The sequence below is a fragment of the Eretmochelys imbricata genome, chromosome 1, assembly GCF_965152235.1.
Source record: "Eretmochelys imbricata isolate rEreImb1 chromosome 1, rEreImb1.hap1, whole genome shotgun sequence".
NCBI lineage: Eukaryota > Metazoa > Chordata > Testudines > Cheloniidae > Eretmochelys > Eretmochelys imbricata.
In genome coordinates this window covers 223,056,290-223,082,862 of record NC_135572.1, presented here as the reverse complement: position 1 = coordinate 223,082,862, position 26,573 = coordinate 223,056,290, and the positions used below count along the sequence as shown (strand labels likewise).

At 47.8% G+C, this 26,573-nt stretch overlaps 1 protein-coding gene across 1 annotated transcript in view; it reads left to right on the top strand.

The window, feature by feature from the left end:
* LOC144268819 (antigen WC1.1-like) overlaps window positions 1-24,683 on the top strand; it is a 65,518-nt gene extending 40,835 nt beyond the window's left edge. Inside the window, exons 7-17 of the mRNA XM_077824071.1 lie at window positions 7,317-7,631; window positions 8,555-8,869; window positions 11,003-11,065; window positions 11,152-11,466; window positions 11,860-11,895; window positions 13,509-13,646; window positions 19,748-19,843; window positions 20,825-20,908; window positions 21,984-22,073; window positions 23,312-23,464; window positions 24,404-24,683. Of these exons, the coding sequence (XP_077680197.1) occupies window positions 7,317-7,631; window positions 8,555-8,869; window positions 11,003-11,065; window positions 11,152-11,466; window positions 11,860-11,895; window positions 13,509-13,646; window positions 19,748-19,843; window positions 20,825-20,908; window positions 21,984-22,073; window positions 23,312-23,464; window positions 24,404-24,528 (1,730 nt within the window). The 3' untranslated portion in view covers window positions 24,529-24,683. The remainder of the gene's footprint in view (window positions 1-7,316; window positions 7,632-8,554; window positions 8,870-11,002; window positions 11,066-11,151; window positions 11,467-11,859; window positions 11,896-13,508; window positions 13,647-19,747; window positions 19,844-20,824; window positions 20,909-21,983; window positions 22,074-23,311; window positions 23,465-24,403) is intronic.
* The last annotated feature ends 1,890 nt before the right edge of the window (window positions 24,684-26,573 follow it).

The following is a 26,573-nucleotide window of genomic DNA, read 5'->3' as shown; positions in this document are numbered from 1 at the left end:
CTGTACACTTTCTATTGTGTTTTGTAATTGAAATCAATATATTTGAAACTGTAGAAAACATCCAAAATATTTAAATAAATGGTATTCTGTTATTAACAGCACAATTAATCACGGTTAATTTTTTTTTAATCACTTGACAGATCTATGAAAATCCCAAATTTATTTGTGGAACATGAAAAATATTCACGGTCATTCATATTTTGTGGGGAAAAGGATGAATTTCCAAGCAGCTCTAGTGTATCTAGTGGCTTCTTTATGTTAAAGTCTTAAAAAAACATGCTGTCTTGAATCAGAAAAGGATTAATTTCCAAGCAGCTCTTGTAGCACCTTAGAGACTAACCAATTTATTTGAGCATAAGCTTTCGTGAGCTACAGCTCACTTCATCAGATGCTCATGAAAGCTTACGCTGAAATAAATTGGTTAGTCTCTAAGGTGCCACAAGTACTCCTTTTCTTTTTGCGAATACAGACTACCACGGCTGCTACTCTGAAACCAAGCAGCTCTTGTGTATCTAGTGGCTTCTTTATGTTAAAGTCTATTAAAAACATGCTGTCTTGAATCAGAAAACAACAGTAAGAAAAGGAAGTCACATGCAACCTGTTTTGACCAAGGCTGCCATGGATAGTAGCTCTGGGCTAGATCCCCCAAAGGCCTTGGGCGTTGCAAGGCCTGACTCCTAGGTGCCTTGCCATTGAATGGGATCCTCAGCCATGAATCACGCGCCCAGCTCCACGTACAATGCATGGGGAGAGTTAGGCACCAGAAGCCAGAAAGCTGAACAGGGAACCACCTACATTTGCCAGCAATGAAATGCCAAGGAAGGGAGTAGGGCCTAGATACACAAACTTATTTCGTTGCCAACCTGCCATTGATCGAAGCCTCAGCCCCCTGACCCACAGGTAGAGGTAGGCACCTATCTCTGCTCAGGGACCTCAGTCATGAACCCACTCCTGGAGCTAGGCACGTAAGCCAGGTCAGCTCTCTCATCTCCCCATTTTACACGTGACCCAGTGGTTACAGCACTCAACTGGGAGGTGGGAAATCCACATTCAATCCCTGCTCTGCCTGATCTGGAGCAGGGACGTGAAAGCAGGTGAGTGCCCTAGTCACTCTAGACTGTGCTGGGGTGGGTCTCTCCTGCTGGAAATGTTCCAATTTGTACAAATAATCAGTCACTGAATCCGAAAAAAAGCTAGAGATTGATTCTAGCTGGTGGCCAGGGCACTCACCTGGGATATGGGAGAGTCAAGTCCCTGCTTCAATAAATACGTAATGATGAGGTAGATGAGGCTTTCTTCCGGCAGCTCACGGAAGCTACTAGATCGCATGTCCTGATTCTCATGGGTGACTTTAATTTTCCTGATATCTGCTGGGAGAGCAATACAGCGGTGCATAGACAATCCAGGAAGTTTTTGGAAAGCGTAGGGGACAATTTCCTGGCGCAAGTGCTAGAGGAGCCAACTAGGGGGGCCGCTTTTCTTGACCTGCTGCTCACAAACCAGGTAGAATTAGTGGGGGAAGCAAAAGTGGATGGGAATCTGGGAGCAGTGACCATGAGTTGGTTGAGTTCAGGATCCTGATGCAGGGAAGAAAGGTAAGCAGCAGGATACGGACCCTGGACTTCAGGAAAGCAGACTTCGACTCCCTCAGGGAACGGATGGCCAGGATCCCCTGGGGGACTAACTTGAAGGGGAAAGGAGTCCAGGAGAGCTGGCTGTATTTCAAGGAATCCCTGTTGAGGTTACAGGGACAAACCATCCCGATGAGTCGAAAGAATAGTAAATATGGCAGGCGACCAGCTTGGCATAACGGTGAAATCCTAGCGGATCTTAAACATAAAAAAGAAGCTTACAAGAAGTGTAAGGTTGGACATATGACCAGGGAAGAGTATAAAAATATTGCTTGGGCATGTAGGAATGAGATCAGGAGGGCCAAATCGCACCTGGAGCTGCAGCTAGCAAGAGATGTCAAGAGTAACAAGAAGGGTTTCTTCAGGTATGTTGGCAACAAGAAGAAAGCCAAGGAAAGTGTGGGCCCCTTACTGAATGAGGGAGGCAACCTAGTGACAGAGGATGTGGAAAAAGCTAATGTACTCAATGCTTTTTTTGCCTCTGTCTTCACGAACAAGGTCAGCTCCCAGACTGCTGCGCTGGGCATCACAAAATGGGGAAGAGATGGCCAGCCCGCTGTGGAGATAGAGGTGGTTAGGGACTATTTAGAAAAGCTGGACGTGCACAAGTCCATGGGGCCGGACGAGCTGCATCCGAGAGTGCTGAAGGAATTGGAGGCTGTGATTGCAGAGCCATTGGCCATTATCTTTGAAAACTCGTGGCGAACGGGGGAAGTCCCGGATGACTGGAAAAAGGCTAATGTAGTGCCAATCTTTAAAAAAGGGAAGAAGGAGGATCCTGGGAACTACAGGCCAGTCAGCCTCAGCTCAGTCCCTGGAAAAATCATGGAGCAGGTCCTCAAAGAATCAATCCTGATGCACTTGCATGAGAGGGAAGTGATCAGGAACAGCCAGCATGGATTTACCAAGGGAAGGTCATGCCTGACTAATCTAATCGCCTTTTATGATGAGATTACTGGTTCTGTGGATGAAGGGAAAGCAGTGGATGTATTGTTTCTTGACTTTAGCAAAGCTTTTGACACGGTCTCCCACAGTATTCTTGTCAGCAAGTTAAGGAAGTATGGGCTGGATGAATGCATTATAAGGTGGGTAGAAAGCTGGCTAGATTGTCGGGCTCAACGGGTAGTGATCAATGGCTCCATGTCTAGTTGGCAGCCGGTATCAAGTGGAGTGCCCCAAGGGTCGGTCCTGGGGCCGGTTTTGTTCAATATCTTCATAAATGATCTGGAGGATGGTGTAGATTGCACTCTCAGCAAATTTGCGGATGATACTAAACTGGGAGGAGTGGTAGTTACGCTGGAGGGGAGGGATAGGATACAGAAGGACCTAGACAAATTGGAGGATTGGGCCAAAAGAAATCTGATGAGGTTCAATAAGGATAAGTGCAGAGTCCTGCATTTAGGATGGAAGAATCCAATGCACCGCTACAGACTAGGGACCGAATGGCTAGGCAGCAGTTCTGCAGAAAAGGACCTAGGGGTGACAGTGGACGAGAAGCTGGATATGAGTCAGCAGTGTGCCCTTGTTGCCAAGAAGGCCAATGGCATTTTGGGATGTATAAGTAGGGGCATAGCGAGCAGATCGAAGGACGTGATCGTTCCCCTCTATTCGACATTGGTGAGGCCTCATCTGGAGTACTGTGTCCAGTTTTGGGCCCCAGACTACAAGAAGGATGTGGATAAATTGGAGAGAGTCCAGCGAAGGGCAACAAAAATGATTAGGGGTCTAGAACACATGACTTATGAGGAGAGGCTGAGGGAGCTGGGATTGTTTAGCCTGCAGAAGAGAAGAATGAGGGGGGATTTGATAGCTGCTTTCAACTACCTGAAAGGGGGTTCCAAAGAGGATGGCTCTAGACTGTTCTCAATGGTAGCAGATGGCAGAACGAGGAGTAATGGTCTCAAGTTGCAGTGGGGGAGGTTTAGATTGGATATTAGGAAAAACTTTTTCACTAAGAGGGTGGTGAAACACTGGAATGCGTTACCTAGGGAGGTGGTAGAATCTCCTTCCTTAGAGGTTTTTAAGGTCAGGCTTGACAAAGCCCTGGCTGGGATGATTTAACTGGGAATTGGTCCTGCTTCGAGCAGGGGGTTGGACTAGATGACCTTCAGGGGTCCCTTCCAACCCTGATATTCTATGATTCTATGATTCTATTTATAAAGAGGCAGTTAGGTAGCTACGTTCCTTTGTGGATCTAACCCTCTGTCACTGAGGAAGTACATCAAAGTTGCTTTTATAATGTGACCTTGTGAAGTCCTAATCCTATAACTGCAATTTTCCTTCATTTAAAGGTTTAAAAAAAAAAAAAAAACGAAAAAAAAAATCTGTGATGGGATTTTTTCATTGTTCTTGGTTGTACATGACTATTGTACAAGATAATTCTATTCTTTTTGCTAGTATATATTTACAGTAAGTTCCAACAGTAAAAGTAAACAAGTAACAGATATTTTAACTATGTCCCTATATCATGCACTGGACGTTACTGCACTGATAGTTTTCATGCCCATTCCAACTGCAGGGTAACTACAGCACATTAAGGGCCCATTTCTGTTCCCATTGTGTCAGTGGGAGCTTCACAGTTGATTTTAGCAGAGTAGAATTAGGCACTAAGTGTCTGGGACTTTATTGTACACACACAGATCCAATTTGCCTGTCTTTCCCTTTATTTGTAAAATAAAGTGGTACCAAGTCTACTTTTCTCTAATGTTCTGGTACCTGCTGTCATGCTGTCTGGAGTGGCTCACCACTGTAAGTGACTAACTCAGGGCAGACTCAAAAAAAAAGGGCAGATACCCCAAACTGGTGGTGTGTTCTATCATTAGATTTCGCCTGCAGAGTCCTGCACTTAGGACGGAAGAATCCAATGCACCGCTACAGACTAGGGACCGAATGGCTCGGCAGCAATTCTGCAGAAAAGGACCTAGGGGTTACAGTGGACGAGAAGCTGGATATGAGTCAACAGTGTGCCCTTGTTGCCAAGAAGGCCAATGGCATTTTGGGATGTATAAGTAGGGGCATTGCCAGCAAATCGAGGGACGTGATCGTTCCCCTCTATTTGACACTGGTGAGGCCTCATCTGGAGTACTGTGTCCAGTTTTGGGCCCCACACTACAAGGAGGATGTGGAAAAATTGGAAAGAGTCCAGCGGAGGGCAACAAAAATGATTAGGGGACTGGAACACATGACTTATGAGGAGAGGCTGAGGGAACTGGGGATGTTTAGTCTACGGAAGAGAATAATGAGGGGGGATTTGATAGCTGCTTTCAACTACCTGAAAGGGGGTTCCAAAGAGGATGGCTCTAGACTGTTCTCAGTGGTAGCAGATGACAGAACAAGGAGTAACGGTCTCAAGTTGCAGTGGGGAAGATTTAGGTTGGATAAACTTTTTCACTAGGAGGATGGTGAAACACTGGAATGTGTTACCTAGGGAGGTGGTGGAATCTCCTTCCTTCGAAGTTTTTAAGGTCAGGCTTGACAAAGCCCTGGCTGGGATGATTTAATTGGGGATCGGTCCTGCTTTGAGCAGGGGGTTGGACTAGATGACCTCCTGAGCTCACTTCCAACCCTGATATTCTATGATTCATCAAGCCAATCACAAACGTGAACTCCTGGATCACTATACAAGTCTCACTGTGGAGTCACAGACCACCTAACCTGCCACCCAGACAAACTGAAAGTTGTGATAAAATGTCACTTAATCCTAACATCACACCACACCAAGTTTCTCCCAGTCCCAAGAGACCAGTCAGTCACCCAGAACTTCCTCCAAAGAGAACGCTGGCAGCCAGTTCTATAGTAAATAACTAAAGGTTTATTAGCTAAGAAGAAAGAAGGAGGGTTATTGAGAGGCTATAGCAGGTAAAATATAACAACAGGGAAATCAGTTTGTAACTCCAAATGGTGGCAGTGATGTAATAAACTGTCAGTTTCCCCAAAGTCTTTTACAGGGTGTTGTGAGGTACTCCACTCATTGCCAGTCTGGCATCTCCTCCTGGTTACTCTGGGGATTATCTCTCGAGGCCAATGCCCATCCACAGTTTGCACACCATCGCTCTCACTCTGGTCTGCAGCTCCTCTTGCTCCAGGACCTGCAGCATCCTCTTTGTAACTTAGCCCTCCAGCTAGGTCACTCAGTGTTCCCCCTGATGGGATTCAATCCATCAACAGTCCTAGGCTGTCTTCCCATTCACTGCCCTGGTGCCACTCCCTCAGTGGCTGATAGGGGAACCCAGGCCTGCCCTCTTCTCTGGGATCCAGTCCAGGGACAGCTCAGCAGTTCTGGGCTTCCTCTCTCTGCCCACACTGCTCCTTCCCTGGACTGATTTAGTTGGGGTTGGTCCTGCTTTGAGCAGGGTGTGGCCTCCAAACCTAATCTTCTATGATTGTATGACTGCTTCCTATACTCTGGTTCCCCCCCTCACTCTGGGTGTGCCAGCCCCAAGAATCCTCCTCCCAGGGAATAACTACAGACTATCTCCCTGCAGCCCTCATACACTCCTCCCTCTTCCCTGTGCATGACTGCTGTCTGCCTTACTGCAGTCTTTCCCAACAGCCCAACCCGGAGCCACCTTCCTGGCTTTAAAGGTCCCACGTGTTCCTGAACAGGTGAGACTCTCTAACCAGCTGATTCCGGCCTAAACCTCCACCATTTGCAGCATAATTAGCTGATTGGGCCCACCTGGCCCAACCCAGCTCTTACAAGGCTAGTGTGGGGAGCTCACCCCATCACACAGGGCTACCCAGAATAACTCTGGGGATCTCTGTCTTCTCATTCAGTTATTCTTCTCTGTTAGAATCCAGGCAGTCCAGAGATACAGGATCTTTCTTTGAATCCATATTTATATCTTCTTCTCACCTAAGAACATAAGCTCACAGAAAACAAGCTGACAATCTACCCAGGTGGGCTTTTCCTTTGATGACAGGGAGTGAGAAATGCACTTAGATTTTTGACCTCAGACCTTATTCATAATGGCTATTTCCTTTGAAATTAGCATTTCCTGTTAAAGTCCTTAAATCCTTAGCATTTCACAACATTTATTTGGTGTGTTATTTAGCTACAAGTGTATTTATCATGTAAATGTTTAGCATTACATTATGACAGCAATAGACATGCAAAAACAATACCCATAACTTTCCACTAGTTTTCATAAAGTTTAAACATCTGAATACACATGTATACATCTAACCATTACTTTAATCTACACAAGTGAACGGATCTAACTACACTCTAGCATGACCTGGTCAGCCAGTGTCACCCCCTCCCCATTCTATAACAATTGAAAAGAATATTTGGTTTTGGATAAATTAATTGCCTAATAATTCCTTGAACACCTTGATGCTTATCATTTAAGAGTTGTTTGAGAATATTCAAGATTTTTAGTAAGGGCTGTTTCCGCTAACCTTTAGTCTCACAAATAGCTCTGACCCATATGACGAGTCCCTTAAGGATTACTCTGATGAGTAAGGAATTCAGAATTAGGCCCTTACACTCACATGCTGTTTATCAATAGTGCTCTGTAAGAAGTATTCCTCATTTCCTTATTCAGCTTTTCTGTGTTTCTTGTTAAAGACAGATTTTAAAAAGCATTTCAATATCTCAGCCATTGTAGCATCATCATTGATTTGCATGGAAGCTATTTAATAATCATCATATTGCATATTAACAGCTGGGATCTATCCCTACAGGGAGCCGGCGGATCAGACTGGTGAATGGGGCAGGTCGCTGTGCTGGGAGAGTGGAGATGTATTACAATGGCAGCTGGGGGACGGTCTGTGATGATTCCTGGGATCTGTCAGACTCCAATGTGGTCTGCAAACAACTGGGATGTGGACGCGCCATCAATGCAACTGTCTGTGCTCATTACGGGGAAGGATCCGGGCAGATCTGGCTGGACGATGTGAACTGCTCTGGGAACGAATCCGATCTTTGGGCGTGTCCTTCCCGGGGCTGGGGCCAGCACAACTGCAGACACAAAGAGGACGCGGGAGTTCTCTGCTCAGGTCTGGTCCGGGAATGCTCACGTGAGCCTGGTTACCAGGGAATTTACTGGAGGGGGCAGACATTTGAGGAGAGAGCCGAGGATGATAGAGCCTCTCCCTCACTGTCTTTTCTATAGGGTGCCCATACAGCACGGTTTGGCCAGGACAGTCTCTTTTTTAAGCCTGCCCTGGCCGTCCCGACTGTTTTGGGAAAACCGGGCATTTCTTTCGTTTCCTCTTGCCAACGGATCACGAGTTGGGAAGAGCAAATTGGACACGTGCACAGTTTTCCCAAAAAAATGGGATGCGCCCCCTAGCGGAGTGCGGAGGAACATGTGGGAGGAGGGGGGACAGTGGCAATGCTAGCCCAACGCAGGAGGACAGCAGGGGTCTTCGGCCGCTGTGTGCGTGGGATGGAAGAATGGGGCCTCGCGCTGACCCCGCACAGGTGGGAGGCAGGGTGCGTTCAGGCTGGCCCCATGTGTTTGGGGGGGGGGGGGGGGGGAAGAGGAAAGGAGGTTTGGGGGTTGGGCCCCCCGTGCGGTGTTCCGTTTTCCCTTTGAGAAAATATGGTCACTCTACTCTTCTACCTACCGACTGGGGTCATGATTAGAAAGTCACCATTTCCCATCGGTTCCCACCCAGGAGTATTGGAGATATCGCAGCATTTCTCTAGTGTTGGCAGGGCAGTCACTGCTGTATTGCAGGTGTCTGTGTGTGTAACTGCTGGAAACTGGTGACTTTTCAAAGGTGACCATTGTATTTTTAATAGTCCCATGGTGTCCAGGAGAGTCTCTCATTCTTAGAGTGATTCTCTCTGCACTTGCTCCTGCAGAATGATGTGGCTATACTTTGGGATGAGCAATCACTGGGATTTCACTCTTCACCCCAGTCCATTTCAGAATCAGACGATTTAAATTCCCTTTTTGTGCACTTCCTTCTAGAATTCACGGATTTGAGGCTGGTGAGCGACAGTGATTGTGCTGGGCGGCTGGAAGTTTTCTACAATGGGACGTGGGGCAGTGTTTGCTCCAATCAGATGTCTGGAGTCACCCCAGCAATTGTCTGCAAACAGCTGAACTGTGGGGATGGAGGGCAGGTTGCAAGAGACTTGGCATATGGAGCAGGTTCTGGTCCCACGTGGCTGGACCATGTTGTATGCAGTGAGCAGCACAGGTCCCTTTGGCAGTGCCCATCAGGCATATGGAAACAGCAGTCCTGTGATAACCGAGCAGAAGAGACCCATATTTCTTGCCGTGGTAATTCTGAAACTGTCTGTGCACACACCCACTCCATCTTTTACTCATTGAAAGGGTGTGATAGAAATTTTGAATGTATTTACTTTTCAGTAGAGACAGTTTTACATTCACAGTAGTGACAGACATATTTTCATTGTCAATTCTCAATACAGCATCTGGAAAACAAACATGGGAGTTATTCATACAAGCTGTGTGTTACACGGTGCAATCATCTAGTGAGAGCCTAAAAATGCCCGTAGGCACGGGAACTTGGGGTGCAAGGGGTTAATCAGTTTGCATGGGGTCCTGGCTGCCGGCCCCGCACTCCACTGCTGGTCCCAGACACGGGGTCCCGCTGTTACCCCACAAGGTGTGGTCCCAGCCTGAGTCACCTTACCCCGATCCACAGCCCAGTCCTGGCCTCAACTCGGGGGAGAGGGTGCACAGACAGGGTAAGAAGGGGCAAGGTAAAAAGTTTGGGGACCGGACTTTCAGCACCCCAACTGTAAAAATTGTTCCAGCACCACTGCAAATGCCTCCCATTAGCAAGCATCATTTGGGAATCTCTGTGGCTGTACTTTTGGGATGAACAATCAGAGATGGGCCCAAGGTCAGTGAACAGGACGTGAGTGGTCATGCTGAGTGGTTGGAGCAGGAGTCATATCCAGTGGTTAGAGCAGGAGCCAGAAATTGGAGCCAAGGGTCAGAGCCAGAGCCAAAGGCAGAAATCGGAGCTCAGGGTCAGGACCAGGTTACCTGGAGCAAGGCAAGGGGTAAGTCTGGGGTCAAGGCAACAGCACGACTGTGAACAAGACAGGAAAATGAGATATCTTAGCTGTGGGAAATGCTCTGAGCAGTTGCTGAATGCTGGTGTGGCTGCTGGACTCAAGCGCTGGACTGCTGACCAATCAGGCAGTATGACCAGTCAGGCAGCCTGATACAGTCCAGCTGCGCTCGTTAAGTAGTCTGGAGACTAGCTCTGCTGCAGCCCCTGCTTCCTGACACCCAGGCTGTGAAATCTGGGTCAGGATCAGAATTCCCAAAAAGGGGGTCTGTGCGTATAGGTGAGAGTCTGTTTCAGATCTAAAGTCTCATTTAGTCCTTGTAACCGGGGCACAGACTCACCAGCGGCGCCTGCTGCTGGTTGTCCTTGGGATTTAGCGTTCCAGCCGCCGGGGCGCCCTCTTCAGCCCTGTCTCGCCTTGCTGCTGGCTCCCGTGTCCCCTCCAGGACCCTGGTGCCCCTTTCACTGGGTGCTGCCCCCTGGCAGTACCCCACAGTTCTGGGTCTCCCCCTCCCAGGGGAACCCCCCCACCCGCTATCCCTACCTCACCTCAGTCGTAGGCTCCTTCTAGTCACCAGCTAGTCCCTGCACCCTGGGGCAGACTGCAGTATGAGCCAACCAGCAAGGTTGGGTTTGGACCTGCTGCCTCTGCCCACCCGTGGCTGCCCCTGCAACCCCCGTACCTAATAGACCTTACCAGGCCTGCAACTTTCCTAGGTTGGAGCTCCTCAGTTCCCTTGGCCTTTCCCCAGTCCTGCTCCAGACTAGGTCCTCTATTCAGGTCTCTACAGCCAGGTCCCTCCAGCAGAGCTAGAGAGAGTGATCTCTCTTGGTTTCTGGCTCACAGCCTTTATAGAGCCAGCTGGGCCCTGATTGGGGCGTGGCCCCCAGCTGCCCCCACTTCCCCCAGTCAGCTGGGGTTTTACTTCCTTCCCCAGCCCCAGCCCTCTGCAGGGCTTTTCTAACCCCTTCAGGGCTGAAGCGGGTGCCCACTTCCCATAACCCAATAGGTACAGTCCTCAATTCTAATACCACCATTTCTTGTCTCTGGATCCTCACAATAATGTGGGTGTGTTTCAGCTGACAAATCTGTTTACCTTCAAACAGGGCCAAGAGCAGCTGTACACAGGGTGGATGGAACAGACTCAGATACCCACAAACGCGCACACACCAGCAGCGAGCTGAATAAAGATTTCAACATCCAGAGAATTCACTGAGGAACGAATCCATTAGCTATGAAACAAAATAGATTTTAGATTTAAGTTTATAAAATTGCTGAAATTTAGGGGTTTAATATACAGATAAGCCCTACTCTCTCCTATATCATACACTCTTCTAGGTCCGTTCACTCACTCATTTTCTCTGCATAGGAGAAAAAGAGAAACCACCTCAGACCCTGTTTGCCGACTGCCCGAACTCAACAAGCTGCACAGGTATTTCTGCTTCTCACTGTCTCGCTCTTGGTCCCGAAGGACTTTCCCAGCTGTCCCAGTAACATGTGAGGTTTCTGCATTTCCAGATCAGGAGAAGTTACGTGTCGTGGGAGGAGAGGACAGATGCTCGGGGAGAGTGGAGGTTTGGTACCGTGGCTTCTGGGGAACAGTTTGTGATGACTCCTGGGATATGGCGGATGCCAAAGTTGTCTGTAAACAACTGGGCTGTGGATCTGCTGTACCAGTCCCAGGCGAGGCTGCATTTGGTGAAGGGACTGGTCCCATCTGGGTAGAAACGTTGAATTGCAGAGGGACGGAGTCATCTCTCTGGGACTGTCCTGCTAAGCCCTGGGGTGAGAGCAACTGTGGTCACAAGGAAGATGTTGCAGTGAATTGCTCAGGTGAGTGACAGGAGATGTTTCTGCTACATGCTGTAATTTTCTGGAAGGAGGATGGGTCCAATTGCCCGCCCGCCCTTGGTCACAGGCCAGGCCCTCCCATCTCCTGTTTGCAGAAGCATCATGGATGCTGTGGGGTGGAAGCTTTGTGGGGCCATATTGGCTCAGACATCAGCCCACATAACCCCTGCGTCCATCACAGACCCCAGTGTGCTGGTTTGTTACTAGTCAGCATAGGGGGACGTGGGCCCTAAATCACTAACAGACAGACCCTGTGCTGCTCTGAGGGAGTTTGTAGAAATGATGTCTGGAGATCTGAGGGGGACGCTACCCAGTGACAAACACATCAGCTCCCCCTCGCTCCAGACTCCAACTCTCCTCCCTTTCCCCTTGCAGGTGTGACAGAGACGACAGCATCACTGAGTAGAACAGGTAAAACATCCCCCGCTCCCATCAAGAGTTAAAATTTACCGGGTGCTGGGTCACAGAGGATGAGCTGCAAGCTGTAGCCTAAGGACAGGAGCTCCTTGCCATGAGTAAGCAGGGGAATGGTCCCACTATTGTGGGGAACTTTCCTGGCTTATACACTACCCCAGTGAAATGGGCTAGTGAAGGGATCTGAGTCCTCGCTCCCCCTTCCTTTACCCAGAGGCCTGCCTGACGTCAAGGGCTCCCCTTCCACGCACCTGTCTGGCAGAGTCCTCATAACCCCGACAGGGCTGGGCCCAGGATTCCTGGGTGGTCGACCCCCAACCCTGTCGTGGTCACTTAGGGCAGGGGCTAAGGTGTCCCCACTCCCAGATGCTCTCTCTGCACTGGATGCTTCCCTGACCCACTGATCATTACATGCAGTTCAAAGCAAATACAGTGTATTAAACAGCAATCGATTTTAAAAAATAAGGAAAAAGTGGGAAAGGTTAAAGGAAAACACGTCACCCTGCTCTGTGGCACGGGGACGTCACAACCAGCGTCTCTGGACTGTAAGGGAAGTTCAGTCTGTTCCTCACACGTCCCAGGCCTCCTGCCCAGGCCCTGGCTGTACTGCAGGGATACTGCGGGTCGGACACTTGCTCTGGGGGTGGTCACACACCTTCAGGCTGAAGGTGGCAGGACCCTTCTTCCCAGCATCGTCCCCGCCCAGTCGGGGTTACGATCCCCCTCCAAGTCTGGCCTGCCAGGCCTCTTGGCTGGGGGCGTCTCCCTGCTCTGGGCCCGCTGCCCAGGGTCCCCCTCACTCTCCTCAGCTCCTCACCGCACCTGGCTTCAGACTGCCCCAGCCCCAGCCCCAGCCCCAGCTACAGCTCCTGCTCCTTCTCCACTCTGCCTCAGCGCTGCTGCTGCTCTGCCTCCAGCTCCCTGGGCTGCTTTTTGCGGCTCCTCCGGATCTGGTTGCTGCAGCTCTGCTCCCAGCACAGGTCTCCTGTGACTCTGCTCCCAGCACTGACCTGCTCCCCAGGGCTGCTGCTCTGGTTCTCTCTGGATCTGGCGCGGCTCTGCTCCGCAGCTCAGCTCAGGCCCCTGCTCTCTCCGTAGCTCGGCCCCACTCTGTCTGACCCAGGCAATCCAGCTCACAGGGAGGACAGGACCCACCTTGACTGTCTGACTTGTCCTGACTCCCTGATTAGCCTGCCCGCCCTGTCAGTCAGGCTGACAGTCAGCCTCTCCCCATTGTTCCTGGGGACTGTCAGTCTCAGGGTCCTGCTTTCCTATCAACTCTTCCCCTTCCTTCTGGTCCTGGGAGCTAGCCAACCGAAACACCCCCACCGAGTTTTAGTAAGGGGCCTGTGGAATCTAGGGGTGAATGACACCTGGGTGGGAGCTGCAGGCTGTGCTGAGCCAGAGAATTCCTGTCTGCTGGCTCCAGCTGACAGGGCAGGGCCCATGATTTAAACTGCAGCCTGTGAGCTGCCCCCATGGCACACAGACTGTGTCCCAGCCCGTTACCCTGCTGTCCTAGGCCCTGCAATGAGTGACTGGGGAGATCCCTGGGCCCCCCAGATTCTCACAGGATAATCTCTCCCTCTTCCATGTTCATTTCCATCCAGCTCAACCGCGCCGCCCTCTGACCGACAGTGGAAGAGTCACGGTGCCCATGGTCATCTGCATTATCCTGGGAGCCCTGCTCTGCCTGGTCTTAATCATTCTGGGGGCGCAGGTGCGAAGTGCCAGGGCAGAGCGCAGAGGTGGGTCCTGCTTGGTGTCACTGTGTGAAATGCATCTGAAATAGCAGGTGGAGCTGTGCCTAATGGGGGTGGGGCGTTGGCAGTGTAGTGGAAGGTTAAATTGTATTATACTGTTCAGCCACGAAGTGGTGTTGCATGTAACAACTTACATTCGCGAACCTCAGCCATGCCTGGCAGAGCATTAAGGGATCTTATTGTGAATACATCTGTTGAGTATCTCTCCGGAAAGGAAGCTCTGTAGCCAGTCCATGTCTGATACAGAAGCCTGACCTGCTTATAGCAGCCTTGCCACCTACCATGTCCAAGGTGTATGTGACATGGTGCCCTAAGTTAAGCAGTGCCAGAGAAGCAAAACAGAAGGAAGAGAGCAACAGATGTTGCAGACGGAGGAGCAATGAAGGATGGAGACAGGAAAAAAGAGCAACACAGGTTGCAGGGTTTCATCAACATCTCCCTCTTCGTTGACCAGAGAACTTCAGCTTTGACAAACCTTCACAACTGACAGACTAGAAGCAGCATTTTGCAAGATTTCAGATTGCTACAAAACTCCATAAGGAAACTGAAGCTATACAGGTATGGTGTTTACTTTGTGCTATTTGGAAGCAAGCAGAGCATTTCTTTCAATCCTTTGATTTTCCTGAAGACAGGCACAAAGATGACTGTGAAAGGGTTCTGGCTTTGTTTGATGCATACTTTATACACTGGAACCTCAAAGTTACAGAACTGACCAGTGAACCACAGACCTCATTTGGAACTGGAAGTATACAACCAGGCAGCACCAGACACCAAAAAAAGAAAGAAAGAAAAAAAAAAGGAAATACAGTACAGTAGTGTCTTAAATGTAAAAGTCTAAAAAAATTAAAGGGAAAGGTTAAAAAAAGATTTGACAAGGTAAAGAAACTGTTTCTGTGTTTGTTTCATTTAAATTAAGATGGTTAAAAGCAGCATTTTTCTTCTGCATAGTAAAGTGTCAAAGCTGTATTAAGTCAATGTTCAGTTGTAAACTTTTGAAAGAACAACCGTAACATTTTGTTCCGAGTTATGAATGTTTCAGAGTTATGAACAACCTCTATTCAAATGTGTTTGTAATTCTGAGGTTCTACTGTACCCTCAGAGAAATGTGGTTTATGAAAGGGCATGTTTTCACCAGAGAATTGAAGGACTAGGGGAAAATGTTGAATAGTTTATAAGAGCTCTGCATGCCTTGGCTGAAAACTGTGATTCAGGAACAGCAAACATGAAAACATCAGAGAGAGGCTGGTTATTGGGTTAACAGATAAAAATCCTTCACAGGAGCTACAATTCAAAACAGACTTCACCCTACACACTGCTGTTCAAATGGATTAGAAGCTGTTAACAAACACAGCCTGAATGAAACAAGTTAATAGCATAAAACTGGTGAGGTAAAGAGGGAGAACTCCCTGGCTAAGAGGAACAAATTCCACTCAAACATTCAGGATATATTAAATGCACGAAACATGGACGTTTTGCAGTTGTTTGCCACATGAACGCAGTCAGGGAATTGATTCATATTCCAGACAGACAATCAGGAGCTATTGTTTCTTGGATCTATCCTGTGTGAAGATACAGAGCCTGCCTGGAGAGTGAAACTGATCATTCAGAGAAACACTATGGACTTTAAAATGGACTTAGGAGCAGATGTAACAGTCATCTCAGAAGGGCCTTACAATCACCTTCAACCCCTCCCAGAGATGAAGCTACCTGCCACAGCTCTGACTAACACTGGAGGCATTCTGAATTGCATGGGACAGTTCACCACAGAAATCTCTTTCAAAGAGAAAAACTTCTCATTCAGAGTGCATGTGATCAAAGACCAACAGCGTTCTCCACCTCAGTGTGGCAGCCATGATGGGCCTCATGAGAAAAGCGGAAGAACTAGAAAGATGGATATTTGAAAGGAGACCGAGTACAAATAAACTCAAGATAAAATGCTGGAGCATGCAGTGTACTTCAGGAAGAACAATCAACAGAGCAAACTCTACAGATGGCAGATGCAGAACAAGAGGAAGAAAACTCAGAGATTCCAAACAGGCCTCAGGCAGTCATTGCTACTGATGGAAAGCCAGATGACCAAGTTGTTACGTGTTTGGGTTGGGTAATTAGAAAACTAGTACCACTGAGAGATGTTAGGCCTTTTTCCCTCACCCCTCTCTTGGTTCTTATCATGCAATCAGAAAGCAGAAGACCATAGTCCAAGTGCAGGCAATGCAATGTTTAGTGGGGTTAATCAGGCAAGCATATCCATAGCTCTGTATGCCACAGAGTTTTCCCTGTCCTTTTTCCCACCTTCTTTTTCTTAGCAGGTTTAATTATATCCCTTGGTCCCACCCCTTACAATTTATGGTTATGTTCCGTTTTGGAGGATCGTAGTATGGTGACTTTGGTACCACCTCTTTTGTACCCTATGGGTGGGATAAGAAGTAAGGTTATATTTCGGCCAGGGTCACCTTTTCTTTGCCTTTTTAGTGTTTCTTATGTTTGCCCACCCTTCCGCCCGCCCCTCCCGTCTGGTTGCTTGACCTTGCCTTGAGATAAGGGTTGAGGCAGTCTTCAAGTATACGCTTGTATATTAAACTCCCACCATTCCCAGCAACACTTTAACTCTTTTCCTTATTTCTTTTCATTGTGCTATAAACCCCATCTGGAAGCAACACACAAGTGTTTTCATTCTTTGTTCATACATATTCGTAAGGAGGATATAAAAGTATCAAAAGTCAAACTGAAAATTTTATCCTAGGCTAAAAGACAGACCTATATACTAACAAGAGACACTTAATAGACTGATCTGTGCTCAACTATAAAGATACCATGATAACGTAAATGTTGTAAATGGTAAGAATGTAGAACGCAAAGGGAGAGACGTAATGGAAGGTTAAACTGTATTATACTATTCAGCCACTAGGTGACACTGTGTGTAACATACCTTGTTTAAACTAACTTCAGCCATACCTGTCGGAGTATTAAGGTATCTTACGGTGAACACATCTGGTGTGTACCTCTCTTGCACGGAAGCTCTGTAGCCAGTGCATGTCTGGTACAGAAGTCTGGCCTGCAAGTAGCAGCCCTGTAACCTGCACAAGGTGTACATGTCAGGGAGAGCTTTGTGGGGGATCCAGGGACCATCTTAAGTCCTGTCATATCTAATATCTTCAGCTATGATCTGTCCATGGAAATGAACAGCACAGCAGTGACACTTGCAGATGATACTACATTGGGAGGAGTTGAAACTAGTGGGGACGACAGAGAAATAATACAAAGGGGAAATGCAGTGGTCCCTTGCTCTCAAGTGGAGAGGGAGGCCGCACCCTCTCACTGTGTCAGGCAGCAGCACTCAGGCTCGGGTCCCACTTGCTGGGCCGATCTGTAAGAAGTCTAGAGTTCGCAGCCTCCTGTCAGAGCTGACGCCAATCAGGAGTCTAGAGCCCTGGCGTTCTAGGCGGGGTGGAGTATAAACAGTCTTTAGTCCACAGCATCCTGGCTGGGACAGCCAGCAGTTCATGGTTGATAAGGGAAGCTCTGGCCCTCTGGGAAGGGCAGAGTGGGAAGCAGGTTTTACCTAAGCCTCTTGGCTAAGGTAGGCAGCAAAGACACAGTCTGGGGCTCTGGCTCTTTGCGTGGGGAAGAGCAGGGAGCACCAAACAGTCTAGGGATTCAGGCCCTCAGGCAGGGCAGAGCACCAAACAGACTGTTTTGATGACCTGGCTCTGGCCAACAGCAGACCGCTTGGCCTAACGTGGGGAGGCTGCCACCCCAGGGATGGGATTGGCAGCAGGGGATGAGGGGACCTTGGCGCACCCTACTCGTCTGCGTCCCAGCCCGGGGCCCTAACAGTGGTGAACTGTTCTGCCACTGGGTCAGCAGGGATCCAGCTAAAACATGTTGACTCTGGTTTTGACAGTGTAATGGGACCAAAGTCCAGTTTCCTTGGTCTACTTCCTACCAGCGTCTGGGTGAGGGGTTCCATAGTGCCCGGGTCCTTGGTCTCGTTGGGGTACTTGGCCGATGGCAGTGCCGGCAATTTCTCTCCAGGGTCAGTCTCCTTTGGGGACAGGATGCTGCCTAGTGCAGGTCTAGCTCCAGAATTCTGCAGCAGGCTGGAGACTTCTGTCTCCTTCCCTAGCTCCCACTCCAATGAGATGCAAGGCCCTCCCTTTATACTTCCTGTCCTGCCCTGGTAATTCCGGCGACAGGGGCAGGGCAGGTTTGGCTCCGCCCACCGGAGGGAATGTAGTGGTCCCTCGCTCTAAAGTGGGGAGGGAGGTCACTCCGCCTCACTGGAGAAAATAATACAAAGAGACTTCAAGTATTCTTAGAAAAATAACATGTTGAGATTCCATTTAGAAAAGTACAAGAAAATCCATGTGAGGGAAAGATCCGGAATAGAGAGATACAGCAGGAGGGAGGGTACCAGGAAGGAGAAATGCTGCAAAAGAGCTTGTGTGATTATGGCCAAAGAGATCAGACAGTTCTACTAGGCATTTAGGGCATATCTACACTGCAGTGAGAGGTGTGATTGCAGCACATGTAGAAATACCCAAGCTAGCTTTTACCTAGCTCCGTTAAAGCTAGCTGGCATAACAACAGCAGTGTAGTTGCGTCAGCATGGCTGTGACGTGGGCTAGCCACTGGAGTGTGCACCCAGGCTCCTAGGCGAGGCTGTACACGGCAGGTTAGCCTGTGCTGCTGCGTGTGATGACACAGCTACGTGGCTAGCTCGATCAAAGCCAGCTCAGATGTGTTTATGCATGCTGCAATCACTCCTCCAGATTGCAGTGTAGATTTACCCTTATATAAGAACATAAGAACGGCCATAGTGGGTCAGACCAAAAGTCCATCTAGCCCAGTATCCTGTCTTCCAACAGTGGCCAATGCCAGGCGCTTCAGAGGGAATGAACAGAACAGGTAATCATCAAGTGATACATCTCCTGTCGCCCATTCCCAGCTTCTGGCAAACAGAGGCTAAGGACACCATCCCTGCCCGTCCTGGCTAATAGCCATTGCTGGACCTATCCTCCATGAATTTATCTAGTTCTTTTTTGAACCCTGTTATACTCTTGTCCTTCACAACATCCTCTGGGTAAGAGTTCCACAGGCATTGAGTGTATGTTGTGTGAAGAAATACTTCCTTTTGTTTGTTTTAACCCTGCTGCCTATTAATTTCATTTGGTGACCCCGAGTTCTTGTGTTATGAGAAGGAGTAAATAACACTTCCTTATTTACTTTCTCCACACCAGTCATAATTTTATAGTTTCATATCACCCCTTAATCATCTCTTTTCCAAGCTGAAAAGTCCCAGTTTTATTAATCTCTCCAACTTGATTATCATACACATTGTAAGGAGAGTGATCACTTTAGATAAGCTATTACCAGCAGGGGAGTGGGGTGGGAGGAGGTATTTTTTCATGCTTTGTGTGTATAAAAAGATCTTCTACACTTTCCACAGTATGCATCCGATGAAGTGAGCTGTAGCTCACGAAAGCTTATGCTCAAATAAATTGGTTAGTCTCTAAGGTGCCACAAGTACTCCTTTTCTTTTTGCAAATACAGACTAACACGGCTGTTACTCTGAAACCTGTTATTACTGTTTAGTTCATCAATTTGTTCCAGAACTTCCTCTCATGACACCTCAATCTGGGACAGTTCCTCAAATTCATCACCTAAAAAGATAGGTAGATAGTACTTTCCATTTTTAAAGCACTGCACAAATATTAGCTAATTATTCCCCACACAGTCTCTAGGCAGTACATATACAAGTACTATTTTGCCCATAGGTGTGAGCACCAGGATAGGAGAGGAATGATTTTGGGTGGTGGTAGGAGTAATAGGATACATTTATGAAGGGACCATTAAGGTTGAATATCCAGATAAACTTAATGACAGTGAAATAGCCAATAGAACAAACATGACAGGGACATGGTCCCTGTCACCTGGGATGCTGAAATCTAAACTGGAGACAGAAGTGGGAATATGCTGTAGGAACCAGTCCTGCACTGGAGCTGGGGGCAGGGGCTGGATGATCTCATAAGGTTTCCCATCCCTAGCTTCTCTGAGCCTGTGCAAACCCCGCCCTTTGTTTTCAGGCTCCAGAAGACCCTTGGACCCTTTCTCTGAGGCCGTGTACGAGGAGATCGATTATAACCTGATGAGAAAGAAGCAGGAAATGTTTGATCGCTCAGGTCTGTGTGTGTCATTCCTAACAGGGAGAAAATCTAAAGCTCTGACTTAGAGCTAAATCTCTGCAGCCTTCAAGCCTGTGAGTCCTGGATGGCTGGAGATGCTGGGTCTGTGAAGAGACCAGCCAGTTACTGGACTGAGATGAATGAGTTTCCTCCCTAGCAGACTCTGCTAGCCCCATTCTGAAGATAGTCGGGCCCATCAGTACATCCTGCAGCCTTAGGGAGTAATTAGTTATGGGTCAGGAAAGTGACTGTTCACGTCATTTTGACTGAATGTCAATCAGGGGGGAAGATGCTGCTCTCAGTTCAGCACATTGTGGGGCACTCTGAGCATGGTCAGTGCTTCTCCCTGAGGCTACTTCTGAGATCCACATTCTCCTCTCTGCTAATGGTGGGGGTTGGTCACAGACTCTGATCATGGGAGGGGTGTGGCCTTACCTGTCAAAAAGGCGGGGGAGGGGGAGTATCTTCCAGAACAAAATGTGAGTCATGTCCGTGGCTGAGGAGATCTGGACCAGCAGCCTCAGCCACAATTTTCTGCTGGATCAGGCCATGAAGCAGCAACATTCAGGAGGAGAAGATAAACATTCCTCTCTAAAGAGATTCTTACACCCTGAGTGTGACTCAAAACAGGCTCCCCAGTTCATGAGAAGGATTTGAATGAATCCCACAGGAGGGGATGCCATGGTAAAAGGCTCACTCAGTTCCTGCCTCACCTCATGAGGTCAATATGGCTGTTCCCAGCATCTTCCCAGTCTGAATTATCCACCCCAAAGCCACATTTACTACAAAAAAAAGCCTGATATTTAGCTTAGAAAGTCTGTGTCAGCCTCTCACCACTCAGTCGCTGTGAATTCAGCATCTTCTCTTGAAGAAGCAATATAGTGAGACCATAAATCTTGCTCCAGGACCCAGATGCATTGTCCATCAGCCAGTTTCACTGCTCTCACTGTGATAACATCCCATTTACCCTTTCTCCAGTTTCCTATTCAGATGACTCAGTGACAAAGCTGCAGTATTACACTGGGGACAGCGAGGGGGAAAATGATCCTGGATCAGAGCAAGGTAACAAGGATGGGGGTGGACACAGAGACACACAAAAGATTTCTGTCCAGCTCTTGATGGAAATGTGAACAAATCCTGACCCTTTCTGTGTGTGGTTGACTGTGCTCTCTCCCAGGGGAGGAGCTGCAGGGAACCAGGCAGAGAAATATTCACACTGTAAAAAAGAATCTGACTTCTACAGCTGACACGTGTCACTGTACAACCCCTGATCTGTGCCCCATGATCTTAGCCCCCTGCCTCCTCGACAGGAACATATAACCGAATTCACGATCCAGCCCATATAATGTAAGGACTTTAAACCATGTTTTACAGACGTCAGTTGAATTCACAATGATCAGCTCTGGTGTGGCAGCTACTATCTCCCAGCAGCCTGTGATGGGATGTTAGATGGGGTGGGATCTGAGTTACTACAGAGAATTCTTTCCTGGGTATCTGACTGGTGAATCTTGCCCATATGCTCCGGGTTCAGCTGATCACCATATTTGGGGTCGGGAAGGAATTTTCCTCCAGGGCAGATTGGAAGAGGCCCTGGAGGTTTTTCGCCTTCCTCTGTATCATGGGGCACTGGTCACTTGCTGGAGGATTCTGTACTCCTTGAAGTCTTTAAACCACGATTTGAGGACTTCAGTAGTTCAGACATAGGTGAGAGGTTTATCGCAGGAGTGGGTGGGTGAGATTCTGTGGCCTGCATTGTGAAGGAGGTCGGACTAGATGATCATAATGGTCCCTTCTGACCTTAATATCAATGAATCTATGAATCTATGAAACAGGTCCAGGGTTAGCTCAATACCAGCATAGATCCTGATCTCATTGAAGGGCATGACAAAGTTGGTATTGGATGCTGTGGGGCAGGGCTGGACCTTAGTTATTTTTGAGGAAACAAAGGTGGCACAATTATTGTTTGACAGAATGTCCATGACTCTCCCTTTTCCCCTGGGTCACCCTGTGACTTCTCCTGCAGACTCTATGATGAAAAACCCAAACTCGAAAACAACAGGCCTTTAATGGGGAACTAAAACCTGCTGGGGAAATGGGTGTGTTCAGGGGAAGCTGACCGTGATGTTTGCTGTTCCAGAGGGAGCTTCCCCAGGGGGGTCTCAGTTGGATTACGATAATGTGGAGGAGCCTGCCTTGAGGAACCTCCTCCAGACTCCAGACAGCCGAGGTGAGCAATGATGAATCTGCCTCCTGGAAGCCACATTAGCCCTTGGCTACTGCTGCTCCCCCCCTTCATTCCCTAGTCTGCCCTTTGATCCTGAGCTCAGGGCTGGGAAGAATTAACCCAAAGTAGCCTGGCTGGAGCCAGCGAAGGGCTGTCAGGGTTCCCTCCCCACACTGAACTCACGGGTACAGATATGGGGACCCGCATGAAAGACCCCCGAAGCTTATTTTTACCAGCTTAGGTTAAAAGCTTTCCCAAGGCACCAATTTCATCTTGTCCTTGAACAATATGCTGCCACCACCAAGTGATTTAGACAAAGACCAGGGAAAGGACCACCTGGAGTTCCTTTTTCCCAAAATATCCCTCCAAGCCCTTACACCCCCTTTCCTGGGGAGGCTTGAGAATAAACAAGATGAGCACAAACCAGCCTTGGATTTTTAAGACCCCAAAACCCCAATCAGATTCTTAAAAAAAAAAAAACCCCAGAACTTCATTAGAAGAACAAAAAAAGATAAGAGAACAACTCTGTAAGATCAGAGTGGAATATAATCTTACAGGCAGTCAGATTCAAAACATAGAGAATCCCTCTTGGCAAAACCTTAAGTTACAAAAAGACACAAAAACAGGAATACACATTTCCTCCAGCACAGCAAATTTCACAAGCCAAAACAAAGAAAACCCAACACATTTTCTCGCTAGATTACTTACTAACTTTACAGGAGTTGGAGGGCTTTCATCCTTGATCTGTTCCCGGCAAAGGTATCACACAGACAGACAAAAGCCTTTCCCCCCCCTCCAGATTTGAAAGTATTTTGTCCCCTCAGAGGTCATTTTCGGTCAGGTGCCAGCCAGGTTACCTGAGCTTCTTAACCCTTTACAGGTAAAAGGACTTTGCCTCTGTCCAGGAGGGATTTTATAGCACTGAATACAGAAAGGTGATTACCCTTCCCTTTATATTTATGGCAAGGGCATTTCACAATTAACAGCTCCCCTCATTGTTGCCTTTAGGAGCCACATCTTTGTTATTTTTTGTTTCCTGTTTGCTTCCCCTCTAATGGCCTCCTTTGATTATCCCTGTGCAATCTGGCAGGATAATATCAAACAGCTAAACTGAGGTGTATGTGGCACTCATAAGAAATAATACACATAAGTCCCTGCTTTGCCACACCTGGCATGTAGCTTATTTCTCTATTCAGTGGAAAGCCTCTTCTCATTAAAATTAATTCCCATCATTATTTCAGAGGTCCCTGCCCTGCCTGGAGATGACCCAAGGGACGGTTATGATGATGCCAGAGAAATTTCTGACCCTGAAGATGACCCTGGTTTTGGACCGAGTGCCCAGGAAGTCACGGGGGCCCATGGGGAAAGTGTCAGGAACAGGGATTCACGGACAGGTGAGTGGAATGTGGAGAACTCACCGGGAAGAGCCTTTACTGGCCACTAGAGGTCACTGTCACTGCACTGAAACACAGTTATTGGTGAACTCTCAGCTGTGTCCCCTCCCTGACCTCTGCTAAACAGAGTTAAATGGATTGAAATCAAGAAAGAGAGAAGGTTTCCTAGATAAGGTCCCTGATCCTACAAATACTAGATCCCATCTGTCAGTCTACTCACATGAATACTCTCTCTGACTTCAGTGGGAAAAAGTTACATGGGTCCATTGGCAGGATCAGGGCCAAAGTGCCCTTCCCCAAACCAGGTGTCAATTCCCTGGATGGTAATGGGAAGAGCAGGTCCCTGGGGTGGGGTTAGTTAGCGGCCTGGCTTTGAAATCACTCTCTTCAATATGTAAATGTCCCCATTAGCACAGGATCAGAGCTGGGACCCAGGACTGAGCTCCCACTTTGCATCTCAGGGGAGACTGGGTTGGGATGGAATGTGCATTTCTTTGGTCTTGATGGGAATAACGTGTGAATGAGCATTGTGTGGGTGGGTGAGATCTGTGATGTCCAGGCAAGTCCCATGGGCTAGGGTCCCCACCCTGCTCCAGCCACCAGGTGTCTGCTGGCTTGTGGTCCCTTAGGGACTATATCAGCTGTCAGGAGTTACAGCAGCTCCCCGTGCTGTATCAGGGAGTTGTCACCAGCTCACTGCCATCCCCACATTTATCCTGCACCAGGGAGGTCTCAGAACAGAGAGAATCCGCTCCCACGTGTTTTCTTTGAAGAACAGAAAGAGAGCTAATGGTTTAAACATGTCAGAGGCCCACTAAGAGGAACTGTGGGTGGGGGCTGATTCACAGCCCATGCTGTATGTTGCCCATCCATTATGTGAGTGCACATGGGTGGAGAATGAATATGTTGACTGTAATGTGACTTGCTTGCTATTTTCAGGCTGGAGTCTGCACTCGCTAAGAAGTGAAGGGGCCTCTGGGGCTGAGAGGGAAGCCCTGTCCCCACCTTCTCATGACCCAGGTTATGATGACGTTGATGATGGCATCTCTGGGACATCAATATAAGAATGGCTGGGTTCAGATCAAATATCCTGTGAGGATGTAAATGCTGTATGGTTAGATTCTTTCTGTCCCAAATGCTCATTGACCCAACGGGGTATTGGAGACAATCCCTGCCTGGGAACTGCTTCAATTAGCTTTTTGATTTCAGTTTTGTTTAGATGCAAGAAATAAGTCTGACTGAGACAGGGGCTGTGATTTCCCCTCTAATTTCCCATTGATCAGACAGTCTGGAACATCCCTGCTTTTTTGTCCCTAACACTTCTTCATTGTGAATTTTTGCTTTTTCTTATTAAAACCTTTTTGAAGATCTGTCCCTGGGCTGATGTTTCTCTCATGAAGTGTGTTGGGTGGCTCCACGTGGACCAGCAGGGAGAGAGATGGAGACTGAAGTGATGGGTTCGGTCACAGAGACCCCCTTGGGACTGTCACCTGATGTGCTGAGACTACCTCTGAGCCCGTTTTCCCTGCCAGTTTGGGACTCCAGCACCCTGCCTTGTTGAGCCAGATATGCTAGCCTGCTACAATACAGACTCAGGTCTGGTCCACGCCCCCAAAGCTGCAGACTTTAACCAAAAACTGCTCAGCAGGTCTGCTATCTCCAGCACCCAGACACCCAGCTTCCAATGGGATCCAAACCCCAAATAAATCCATGTTACTCTGTATAAAGCTTATACAGGGTAAACTCATAAATTGTTCACCCTCTATATCATTGATAGAGAGATATGCACAGTCGTTTGTTCCTCCAGGTATTAATCACTTACTCTGGGTTCAATAATAAAGAAAAGTGATTTTATTAAGAACAAAAAGTAGGATTTCAGTGGTTTCAAGTAACGACAGACAGAACAAAGTAAGTTAGCAAGCACAATAAAGCAAAAACACACAAGTCCAAGCCTAATACATTCAGAAACTGATTACAGGTAAAATCTCACCCTCACAGATATGCTAATAAGCTTCTTTCACAAACTAGGCTCCTTCCTAGTCTGGGCCCAATCCTTTCCCCTGGTACAGACTTGTTAGTTCCAGCAGACATCTTAGGTGGAAAGCAGGGGTGTTCTCATGACTGGCAGCCTCCTTTGTTTTGTTCCAGCCCCTTTTATAGCTTTGGCACAAGGCTGGAATCTTTTGTCTCTCTGGGTCCCCACCCCTCCTTCTAAATGGAAAATTACCAGATTTAAGATGGATTCTAGTGTCAGGTGACATGCTCACATGTCCTGTGAGACCCCAGCCTCCATTCTTCCTTGGCTGGCTCCCAGGAACACTTGCAGGTAAATAAACCTTTTACAACCAATTGTCCTTGTCAGTGGGAGCCATCAAGATTCTAAGCCATCATTAATGGCCCACACTTTGCCTAGTTACAATAGGACCTTAGAGTTATACTTCATATTTCTAGCTTCAGATACAATGATGATACATGCATACAAATTGGATGAATATATTTTATATAGCTTTGTAATGATACTTTACAAGAGACCTTTTGCATAACGCATATTCCAGTTACATTATATTTAAACTCATAAGCATATTTCCATAAAACATTATGGAGTGCAACTTCACAACTGAATCACCAAAAAGTAGTAATGCTAAAATATCACTTCTCAGATATCGCAGGCTCTAGGATGGGGCACTGCACTGAAAGTGAATGCTCTACCAGGTTTGCGGTAACAGTGAGAAACCCAGCAACAAAATATTCCTAACTCCAGAGAGGGCCCTAACCCCCAATCCAGACTCCAGACTTTCCTCTGAAATCCAGGAGGATAAATGGGAGGTTATTTACAGGTATCTTAATGAGCACACACACACACAATTAGACAGTGACAAGAGGCCCCTAATCTCTTCTCTGCCCTAGAAATGCTGATACTATGCCCTTCACTGTGGCATCAGAGCATCGTATACAGATGCATGAAGTGACATGATTTTCTTTCATCCCATGTGGGTTGTTCTCCATCCTTCCCCCTAGGGAAAAAGTGCATGTGGATTCTTACGGAAGTTTATTTTATGACATGCTACAAGCTTATGCTACTGAAGGCAGATTTCAGAAGCTCACTTTC